This window comes from Scomber scombrus, chromosome 8 (genome assembly GCF_963691925.1).
Source record: "Scomber scombrus chromosome 8, fScoSco1.1, whole genome shotgun sequence".
In the NCBI taxonomy this organism is placed as follows: domain Eukaryota; kingdom Metazoa; phylum Chordata; class Actinopteri; order Scombriformes; family Scombridae; genus Scomber; species Scomber scombrus.
The window spans coordinates 5,657,783-5,669,675 of record NC_084977.1 but is presented as its reverse complement, the minus strand read 5'-3'; the positions used below and the strand labels follow the sequence as shown (position 1 = coordinate 5,669,675).

General features: G+C 38.3%; 2 protein-coding genes across 2 annotated transcripts; one reads left to right on the top strand and one right to left on the bottom strand.

Moving 5' to 3' along the window:
• Positions 1 to 223: 223 nt before the first annotated feature.
• On the top strand, positions 224 to 1,741 carry LOC133985363 (protein SPO16 homolog). Its single transcript, XM_062424985.1, has 5 exons — positions 224 to 289; positions 532 to 625; positions 802 to 973; positions 1,452 to 1,531; positions 1,614 to 1,741. The coding sequence occupies exons 1-5, from the start codon at positions 224 to 226 to the stop codon at positions 1,739 to 1,741; spliced, it is 540 nt and encodes a 179-aa protein (XP_062280969.1).
• A 242-nt stretch (positions 1,742 to 1,983) lies between these two features.
• On the bottom strand, positions 1,984 to 9,913 carry LOC133984733 (glomulin-like). Its single transcript, XM_062424193.1, has 18 exons — positions 9,875 to 9,913; positions 8,978 to 9,103; positions 7,889 to 7,999; positions 7,700 to 7,808; positions 5,963 to 6,206; positions 5,608 to 5,698; positions 5,318 to 5,484; positions 5,159 to 5,212; positions 5,035 to 5,065; positions 4,859 to 4,948; positions 4,471 to 4,512; positions 4,289 to 4,362; positions 3,741 to 3,825; positions 3,516 to 3,625; positions 2,596 to 2,659; positions 2,364 to 2,499; positions 2,153 to 2,247; positions 1,984 to 2,061 (listed from the first exon to the last, which is right to left on the bottom strand). The coding sequence occupies exons 1-18, from the start codon at positions 9,911 to 9,913 to the stop codon at positions 1,984 to 1,986; spliced, it is 1,746 nt and encodes a 581-aa protein (XP_062280177.1).
• Between the last annotated feature and the right edge of the window lie 1,980 nt (positions 9,914 to 11,893).

Genomic DNA, 11,893 nt, shown 5'->3' with positions numbered 1-11,893 from the left:
TTCACATTTACATATTGAGTAGAATATTAATGTGAACACTTATTAAAACTTCTATGACAAAGTAAATGTCTGTAGGCTTAGTGAAAAAGGCTTGTAGGTGACGTATTTCTTAATACGTAAACGACAGCTGCTGTAAATGAACCTGACTAATTAACACACCTGTATCCAAACTCAAATTATAGGCCCGCTATATTAGCACTGACGCGTTTCTACAGTAGCTGAAATGTCAACATTCAAAGAAACGACTCCTCGGTGGAAAACAACCATTATAGTCAGCACTTCTCTCCAGGTTGGCTTCAAATGTTGAGCAGTCACACATTTTGACTATTTTCTTACAGTTATTTGTTCATTTTTACAACATGACATTAGGTTTGCTAGCTAGCGTCATATTGCTAACGTACTTGCTAATGTACTACCCAAACAAACTATAAAATAACGTTACTCTACCCTTACATTACTCATTCACGCGTATCTGCCTTTAATTAGTGAGATAAGTTAATATGGTTATGTGTATTTTTTGTTTTTTGGCAGAAGCATGAATTAAGCAGAATGCTAAGCGTTCAGCAACACCGCGTCAGGTTTTCTCACAGTGTGCAGTGTGGAGCCCTTATCTTCCCTCAGTCAGGTAAACGCATAATAACACTGTCCCCATAGAGCTGTTGGACAATACACTTACTGTCTTAAATACACAATATTACATTAGTACTAAGCTCCAAAAATTAAAAACATACTACAAATACTAAGCCTGTAGTGTTGAAATTTCAATTATTAAATTATGGCTTTTATAACTTCTTTGCTTAGGCACTGCATTTATGTTCGTTGACCCTCAAGATCTTCCAGAACGTTGTGAGGAGTCTGGACTTATTGAACAGATTAAGAAGTTTGTGGAAGTCCACAGGAACAGCTTTCTACTCCTATATGCCCCCTTCAATGGGAAAAGGGAGTTGGAAACCTTGTCTCTGATTCAGCACAGGTAAATAAATAGTTTTTTTTTTTTTTGAATGACTTCAGTCACTTTCTCAAGTTGTCATCTTGGAAGGTTTTACTCCTTGTTTTGCTCTATCGTGACTATGATTCATATGAATTGTAATTCCTATTATTATTCTTTATTTGTATCCTCATTAACTTTCCATTAGCCCGTCAGTACTAAGGTAGCGGCTACTCCTCCTGAGGTCCACACATAACAAAAACATAACATACACATGAAGACATATCACAAGTCTCAATAAAACATGTTCAACACAAGAGGAAGTAGAAAACTGAACATCACAACACATAAAAGTGGAATTAAATTGTTGTTCAGGTCAGTTAATTAACATTAGGATTATTGTTAATTTGAGGGTTTTTTTTAAAACTTGCCTCACTGATTCTAACATATGTTATCTGTTCAGTCATGCATGTATAATTACTGAGTCTGATTTTGTTACTGAGTCTTGTTTTGTCTCTTTCAGATTCTTCGGTAGCAGTCTCAGGATCCTGCCTGTGCGAAACAATGCCGAGATCGTCAAAGGAATGTTGACCATCGCCAAGGTAAAGATAACAGCAAACAAATGCTAATTCTGTATAATAAATAAGACTATTCTGTTGTACTCTTGTGATACTTGAAGGTAAATAAAGGCTTGTGTGTGTGCAGGCCACCAGTAAGCCCCACGTGGACAGTATCCGGGACCGGATGTCTATGGCTCGGGCTCACATCGTTGAAAGCAGTCCTGTGTGGGAGATGCTCAAGAACATGCTGTAAACCTCAGCATGTTTTCCAACATTGAATATACAAAAAGTCACAGGTAAAAGACGTGTCTGAACGTGCAGTGTCAGCACAGTTTGTTCAGTTTTGAGTTTAAGAGTTTTGACAGAGAATAATATTGTTTGTTTATGATTTTAATGTTTTTGTTGGTCAATTAGGTCAAATAAAATAAAACAGACACGTGTAGACAGTAACTCAATGGTTTGTAGTGAAAATTCAGCCTCATTTGGGATCTTGAACTATTCTTCTGTGATCTCTTCTATGCGGACAATAAGACTCTCCATCAGGTCGAATGTCACCAAAGCACTCTGCAACACCTGAGACATAAGACACACGTGATGAGCTGAATAGTACTGAAGTCAAAATCAAAACACCTGTGAGATGTGACCAGAATGAAGGTTTCTGTACCTGGTGCTGGGCCTCTGGAGACATATCAGATACCCTTTCATGTTTCACTGTTATGCTTTTGAGCAATTTTGTGGATCTAGCAGACGCTCGGGCCTCTAAATGAAGACGGTAGTAACAGGAAACAGCATAAAAACAGAATGTTAATGTTTTACTGCCATGTGCAGGGTGATATGATATGATTTTGTTGCACAGATTAGCAGCTAATGCCTACCTTTTGCTTTTAGCTTTTGATCCTCCTTCAGCACCTTGAGCTCAGTTGAGTAATATACTCTCGACATTCTGATACACACACGCAGCATTTTGAGATATTTGTCTTTGATCCTGCACAGCTCTTCCCACACATCTGCCTGTAGGTAGGAGGAGAGGATCATCAGCTTTCTTTCTGTATTAACCAGGCTGGCTGGCAGAAGAGCAGTGAAAGTGCTGAATTAGACTTAACTTACATTTCTCCTCAGTTCTTTGTGTCTGATAACGAGGTAGCGTAGAAGATTCAGACACTCCATTACCCTGGATAAAGAGAGACAGGGGATTGCATAATGGTTTAGACAGAGATGTTCTCACATCTACAGAACTTTGTCTTTCAATCTCTGCGGGAAAGCCACATTTCAAAAGGTTTCAATAGTAGCCACAGAGTCTGTAACTTGGATCTGAAGCTGATTATACTAGTAATAATCAACTTTATCTGTATAGCACTTTTTTAAACAATGTTACAAATTGTTTAACATAAGGAAATAAAACCAAACAAGGCAGATAAAAATAAGGCAACGAGGAGCACAGAGGTAAAGACAGAGGCACAGCAGTAATAGTACATTATGTAAAAACAGTTAAAAGAACAAGATCTATTAATCGGTTTAAAAATAATAAATAGAACAACTCAAACATTTCCAAAAGCTTTCACAAAGAACAAAGTTTTAAGAAGAGTTTTAAGAAGCTAGACATTCAGTGTGTCTGATTATGTCATTGTGTAACATTTTACATCTTAATCTACATTCATTTAGCTCCATATTTCATGAAATGCAGCATTCATTATAGTTGTAGATACAGTTTCCATTTATTTAATGTAAGCTACAACATACTGCAGATACATGTCTATAGCCTGCTGTATCCCTTATATATAGAAATAAGCAGCTATGTGTAGGACTTTCTGGCGACTGTCCAGACTTTGTGTCTCAGACGGTCAGACTGTCAGTAAACACACTTTGACTCCTCCAGACTGCTCTGCCTTCAGTCTGGCAAACATTTTTGGCCTGCTTTGGAAAACAGTAAAATATTCATCTGTAGTTAATAGATATGTCTAGTCTAGACTTAGAAGTGACAAATGAGAAGGCCCATCTGTAAGTAAAACCCTTGTTCATTCACTCACCTGTCCATGTCGTGAAGCAGATTAGTCTCAGCACCCTGTGGCAAACATAACCCCAGTCCCAGCAACGAGAGGAACTCCACTCCCAGGAACCAATCACTGGCATTACCAGGCTAGAGGAGTCAGATCACAGGTTAAACACTCTCAAATTAAATAACACATCAAACACATACAAAGACAAAAACTTGTGCAAAAACAGCCATTTGACTTATGTAAGCCCATACTCACCTTCATGGAAAACTCTACTTGTTTCCTGATGTTCTTTATGATAAAACCTTCTACTCCTGAATGGTTGCTGGTTTTTAACATGCACCTGCAAACGAAAATGTGACTTTAGATAATAAATGCAAGATTATCAGTAAAGGATGCAGCAGCTGGAAATAGAATATAGATACATCTCTGTTTAATGGATTTATATAAACATATGAAACATTATTAACACTGAGGCACATTCATTCATTTATTAATAAAAAAGTATCAGGAAGATGTATGGTAATATGTATGATAAACAATAGATGCAGTTCAGTTTATAGCTGGCAAAATGTACTTAAATTATAATATGAAAATACAACAAATATTCAGTATGAAGTAAATCTAGAAACTTCAGTATAGAAGATACTAAATATCTGACAGTGGAATATTTTTTTAAATCATGTATCTGTTAAGTAAATCATATGTATGTAAGCGTAACAACTTTTAAAAGGCCTTTTTTTCTACTATTAACTCTTATAACCTCATGGTTTGTTGTTTTCTCTCTTCTTCAATGAGACTCTCACCTGAAGAACTTGTGCTTTGCTTCAGCATCTAATTTATCGATGAAGAGCTGGAAAACCTGTAGTCCCGATTCTCTCTGAGGAAGCAGAGATCACACAAAGAAAAATCAGCAAATGCACGTGTTTCATATTTTCACTGCTACAGAAAATATTCTCATTATCATCACAGATAGTTATATACTCACCAAATGTTTCATCGGGCAGTCGGTAAGAAGTAGCCGCAGGTTCTGTGAATTTGCAGCACACCATGAATGTCACTGATTGGCCCAAAATAATCATACTTGGTGAAAGTGTATCATTTGATCACCATGACTATTGACCTGCAGTATATAGATGACCTGTATTTGCTCATAATTTGCCATAATACAGATCTGACACTGAACAATTTGAACTGAACACCTTTCCCCTGTCTCCAAATGAAGGTGTTACCTTGAAAAGTAATTGCTGAGTGCTAAGTTGTACTGATACCTAGATCCCTGCAGATAAACTGTAGTCATTTTGGGATATATGGCAGTAAAATTCTGGATGTAGCATTTAAGACTAAAACTTGAGCTGACGTGGTGCTAGTCTTACCTGTGGCACACTGTAGAAGCTCTTCAGTTCCAGTAGACTCACTGGAAGGCTGTTGTCCTGCACACTCTCCAAGCTTTTTCTATACAGTGCCTGAGCCCAAGAAAAACTACTTTAGTTCTCAATTGTCAGTCCAATCTCACCTCTGTGAAATCAAAGTAATATTGAAGAGCTCTTACCAGTCCTTTGACTAAGTGTGATTCCCTTTTGCTGTCAAAGAAATAACATATGACAGATAATACATGAAAAAAAGTCATTTTAAAACAAGAATCACCTTCACTTCATGTTGTGTTTGCAGCATACCTACTGAGCAGCTGGTTGATGTATTCCATGTTGCACTGAAGGACAAACACAGGGCTGGAACAGCAGGAAAAAAGTACAATGTAAATAGATTGTTACAGTACAGTTGAGATGAGGATGAGGATAGTCTCCTGCGTGTGAAGTTATGGCTTCTCATTTCACCTGAATACTGCCGGGAATCTGTCGATGGCGATGAGCTGGACAAACAGCAGATAGGCCAGACATGCTTGTGACTCCCTGCACTGATTGTTGTCCATCAGGGTTTTTCTTTTCAGTGAGGTGAAGAACAGGAGCTCTGACAGAGACTCTTGGATTGCAGGCAGTATGAACTGATGGATTGGATAGTGATTGTTAAAATATATATATATATATATATCGCACTGAAAAGCCCTCCACTGTATGACTGTTCTTCCTTTGATGGGGAAAAGAAGAAGAGAGTATCAAGCACTTACCATTATCTCTGTCGCAAAGAGCCACAGCGAAGATTTTCTGTCTCGGCTCAGTTCAGCCTCAAGCAGAGGTTGTCTCAAGCTCCTCATGCAGCTGCACAGAAAAAGAGATCAGCTCTAAACCTTTTACAGCCATCACCTCCAAATGTAATACTACCATAATCAACAGAAATGACAAAAAACAAACTAAAACCAATAGATAGACATTTTGAAGTGTGAGACATGATTCATTAACTTCCCCAGTAAGCCATGACAAATCTATTAGTTCAGTGACCTTGTTGACCTTTAAATAAGCACATATACAACTCATGTTTATTCATCATCACTCTTCTATCAACCCAACCAAACATTAACTTACAACTTGAGAAGCTCGGTCTTCAGCTCCTCGTCCTCAGCGACACATTTCCCGTCTTTCCTCTTCAGCTCCTCTATGAAGGGCTTTGTAAGCTGGGCTAAGGCGGCGCAGCAGCGACACAGACCGTACTCATCAGCTTCCTCCTGCTGCCGGGTGTAAGGCACAGGCAGCAGAGACAGCTGCTTCTGTAGGGCCGACAGAGCCAGACCCACAGAGGATGCTTTTCTCTCATCCAACCGCTGCAGCACTGTTTTCAAGACAGTGTTGGTGTTAGTCACTGTATACAGCAGGGGGAGCCAAATACCAGTTTTTAAACAACTGCTTTATCACTACTAAAACATTCATGAGTACACACAGTACAGAGTCATGTAGTGAGACTAATGCATATATATTTGTTTGCCATAATTATAGTTAATACAGGAAAGGCTCATTCATTTTTGCTAAGGGAATAAGATTTATAGCACTTACATAATTGATTATAAGAGTTGCTACAGCCCTTCATATTACACTTAATTAAAAAACAAAATAACCAATTGAAATAATGACGAAATAAGAACTTTTCTAATCCTTTTTTAAACTCTTAACAAAATGGGGTATGATTAGAAAAGTTTCTTATTTCATCTTACAGTTTGCTGTCATTTCTATTTTATTTTGTTTTGCTGACTATATATTTTATGTTGTTACTTTAACAGGTTTGAAATAAATACTATGACTGATAAAACTAAACTAAAACTAAATTTGTCATATCTAGAGCTGTAACAATTAGTTGATCAACAGAAAATTAATCTGCTACCATTTTTATATTTTATTATTAAGCTTCAGCTTCTCAAACGTGAAGATTTTATGCTTTATTTTGTGAAACATAAGAGTTCCTTAAACTTCCCTGACCTTAGAGTGTGTAAATAACCATTTATTTAAGGAAAAACAGAGGTAAACCTAAAGCTATACAGATGGATGCATATATGCAGAGAGATAACCAAATTGTAGATGCATTAAAGTATCTAGCAACAGTGTTCAACTCTCAACTTAAGTTTGATGCTAATGCAGAGTCAGTTGTCAAGCGTGGACAACAAAGAATCTACTTAATGTGGAAGCTTAACTCTTTCTGTGTTTGTCATTATATTTTTTGTATCCTTTATTTAAAGACTTGTGCTCCCTATGGAATAAATGTGTGATTCAAAAAGCAAATGTATTATTAGAATTATTAATCAAACTGACCATGTTTCGCCTTCAGGCTGACACTAGCATGCATTTGCTTAGGAAAGCAAACCACTATTCTACTTCCTTCATTCTTTCTGCTATAAGGCTGCTGGATGCCAACAGTAGTCATTGAAATGTAGGCCACCTCTTTTAAAACTTGTGGTTAAACATCTGCGAACTGCAATTTTTTTTTTTACCCATATGTTGATCTGTTGTCACTGGCAGGTGGATGCTTGAATGCTGTGGCTAGATTGAGATTTGTATTTATTTATGTGTACTGGGTAGGCTATGGAACTTAATTGCCCTTCTGGGATTAATGAAGTTGTGTGAATCTATTTGGTTTGGATCATTGTGTTTTTACAGAAGTGTAGCGCCCACTCTCCAATCCCACCCCCCGCCCCTCTTGCATTATTATGCTATTTATATTATCATTATATCAGTGGTATAAAATGATCTTCAAATGACAATTATATCATTTATCGCGATTATTTCTGAGACAAGATATCACCCAACAACAGTAGTTATCGTGACAGCTGATACCTGTTTGAAGATGTGGAACGATGGCCACGATGGTCTCAGATATGGCAGCTGGGTTAATGTCTTCAATTAGGCCAAGCAAGCAATGCAGGAGTTCATCCGGGCTGCAAGTCTAGACAACAGAGCATACGTTAGACTTAATGCACAGAAAACATGTCTCAATATATATATGAATTGTTTGCACCCACCCACCTTGGTCAAATGTGTGATGGCAGCTTCACAGCGATCGACGCCCTTGTCTTTCTTAACTACCTCATTTAGCAAAGGTGCCAAGAGAACACAACCCATTGACGTGACAATACTCTGCAAATGTGAGAGAAGACACAGTGGTTAAATTCACGAAGGGTCAGTAACCAACCCTGCTGCTGTACATTCAGCAAACCTTTCCTTTCCATTTTGCATGTGTTGCTACATCAACAGGGCTGAGCAAGTTCACAGTTTCAGTTTTGTTGCATCTGAACTGTTAACCAGCAGTGCTTAAAGGTGTTAACAAAGTTGCATATCTTTTTTAGGGTAGGTTTGGGCTTCTCCGAGATGCAAGATATCAAAGCCTACAATGGATGTGTTAGTCAAATTCATTGTAGGCTAGATTTGTTGCTTTATCTGAGAGGCAGCTCTTGTTATAGGAATATTGGAGATATATTCGTTTATCTTTTGAAAGACATTCCTCTGCTACCAAATGGCTCCGGCATTAAAACGCTGCAAAGAATGTCAAAAGATCCCAAGATAATTTATCGGATTGTTGTAAGAATGTGTCACTCTACACCACGCCTACACCATGCACCAACATCTTTCTTTACATGCATGTTGAAAGCCAAGGATTTCTCATTTGATCATCATCTGAACCCCTCGAGATTGTTCTCGCTTCAGAGAGAGAGAGGAAGGAGTAAGAGATGACACATGCTTCTTAAAGTACGCCGCACAACAACAACACTTGCGCGTCGCGTGGAGAGATGGGACAACCAAGGGCACTTAGAGGAGCGCCGTACCGAAGGAGGTTATCAGTGGAGCGAGAAATCTGACTGAATATCTGCTCGTTTTCCTCCCCACACCTCTGGGTCAAGAGGCCAGCGAGCACAGAGTAGCGGCTGCATGTTGATGTTTAGCATAGTTGGGTAGTGAAGGGAAGTGGCTGCTGCTGTTCGCTTCAGTAGATACGTGACTATTGTTGCTCAGGAGGCTATGTGGTTTTAGTCTTGTATGACAGTTTAACACATCTGTAAGGTGTGACTGCATCTGGTCAGTGTTTTAACATCTGTCAGCGATGGAGGAGGAACATACCTGGTTTTTGTGATCTTGAAGAAACTTCAGGAGTTGTTGGCCGTCTCCCTGAGTGAGGCAGGCAGATCCCAAATCCTTGAACTGCTGGTAGTCCTCTGCCTTTAAATCTTGTTCTGGAGTACGTCTCTAAAATACAGCATGGAGGATTGTCAAATAACACAATGGATTCTTCTCTTTGTCTGATACACAGTATTGAAAATGTGTGTTTGCTGCATGAAACTGGAAGAAGAAAAACAATTTGGTGTTGACATTTCTGCTGCTTACCATGTCACATCAAAATGTAACCTCTCCATGTATCTTATTCTGAAATATCTCGACATAAACAGGTTTGAACTGAGTAAAATGTAATAGTCGAAACGTAAACTGTCAAAGGGAAATTTGATGATAAGCTAAAATGTTGTTTTTTTCTTTAAATCAAAGATTAGAAACCATAAAATAAAAAATATGTTTAATGATATAGCTTAATTTGGCTTTTTTTGTTTTGTTTGTTTAAGTCTTATTTATATTATATTTCCAGGAATCCACAGGAAACAGTAAAAACTGTTATTATTAATAATATTCAGGAAAAAGGAAGGGAATATGGAAAAGGAGAAAATACAAAATGCTGAAAATGCACAAATACAGGCAATCATAGTATGAAGAACAAGCACTCTACCTCTCCCAGCACTGATGCTCCCCCCTTTTGTTGTGTATTATGAGAATAGATTACAGAAGTGTTAGGGTGACGTATACAATGCATTCTGGACCACCAGGATGAAAGTAATAAGTTTAAAAAAGTAACATTTGAAATACATTGTACTTCAGATATTCAGCTCCCACATGATCCTCACAGGCCATCATAAGCATGATTACCTCAGCTAAATTGTATTGCAGCGATGTAGAATATTGTTGACTTACCCATCTCTTGATTATGTCATTCACCTGATCCTCATTCATCGTCAGTCCTCACAAGACAATCCTATTATCAATATGTCTTTATTTTCAGTGAACAATAGCAACTGTGGCAGCTGAAAATAGTGTGTCAAAACCGAACATGTAGCTCTCCCGGTGCCTCGAAGGAGAAAGACACTCAGTCCCCAACATAAACCTCTTATCTCCCTTTGTGCTTCACATGTAATAGGATTAAACCAGAGCACAGAAAATGTTGGAAGTGTCTGGAAGGATCCAGTCCAGTAACACTCTCCAGTTCTGCGAAACAAACACTGCAGAGGTTCGACATTTCTTTGGAAGAGCTCCAAATTACGCATTAAGTATATATCACACCAGGGAATCCACTGCCAAAAATACTTGCCTCATTTCCTGTACTGTAGGTGGGGATATGCCAGATGAGCGCCGTCTGTGACTCATACGTTTTTTCGTATTGCACCAGCATCCTCTGTGTTCGTTAAATTAACGGGGTTTTTTAAAAATGATTTTGCTTTGAGTTAATTTAAGATATCCTCTTCTTTCCAAAGCATGGTGATGCGTTGCTTGCATTAGGTAATCCATCACAGTCAACATCATATCTGCTGTGGTTACATGCTAAAGGCCCATCACCTCCACTTGAGGTTTGAGGAGAAATGTTAAACAATAACATTGAAAGAAGATGCAATGATAACCTTGATGACCTATATTTACTTTGCAGTTTTGAAAGGTACAACTAGCTCAAATGAAATCCTAGCTTCAGGAAGGTTATAATGTTGAGCTTTGTTATTTACACTTTTAGCTAGGTGAACGTAATAAACTGGCATCTTAGTGTAAATTGCAATGGCATGCTTCAGGAAAAGATCAACAATAATGTGATGTATACATGATTTGTATAAATCAATCAATCAATCAATCAAACTTTATTTATGTAGCACCTTTCATACAGGTTGATTGATAAGCTAATAATAAGCGATGAGGGAACAAAAAAGAAGAAAAAATTGACTGGTAAACAGACTCGTGTATGGGCCTTTGAAATAGATTTTATTATAGATGAAGATTTTTTTAGAATCTATACCACAAGCAGCTTTGACAGTTTATTAGACAAATGAATCCACCTGGGACACTTGCTGTATGCTGCACACTTGTTTTTATAATGTAATGGAACAGCTTGTTGAACAGAGAGGCACACGGATTAAGAATGACTCTCCATGATTGCTTAATGGCAACATATTGCTCCTCTGTGTAAACACAAAGGCTTCAAAGGCTCCAGCTCATCTTTCTCGCTCCCAGCGTTCGCGTGCATGTGGAATATAATAGACGTACAATCACTGACTTCCTGCCCCAGTGAAGGAGCAGCTCTAGTCCTGATTTGAGATGAATAGGCAGAGAAGCGTGTTTGAACGGCCGGATTTAGCCAACATCTGCCGCTCAGGTTTGCTCTCGGTATTGCCGTGTGATGAAAGCCTCAGACAAAAGCCACAAAGCAAATACAGAACTGAGACCACAGTCGCTCCGTGTTGGTACCTGATTTAGTCATTCTTAATTACTGGCTGATGAGGTTTTGTGTTGACACGGCTCATTAAGTGTAGGAAATGCAAAATAATATCTAGGATCAGGATCCGCATGTGTTATGATATAGCTTGATATGATATATAGGATAAATAAAGAAAAGTGATACATTGCTTTTTATACCTGCAGTTGCTGAGGTGAAGCAAATCACCAAATACACCCAATTAATTACTTTTAATGTGTGCTTTAATAATTCAACTACAAATAAATTGAGCTTTGACTCATCTAAATAACCGTTGGCCATAAAAAGAAATGATTTTCATTGAAATGGAACTCCTGCCGTGTGTCAGAGTGAACATGAGCTCATCTTTCAAATTCACCACTGTAAAGGTGGACTTTTGGATTTTAATTGTCCTGTCCAGATGAGTCAGCAAAAGCAGTGATCACTTTCTAACTCAGGGGGGCACTGTTTGTCTGGGGGGGGGGACCGTTTGCATGACT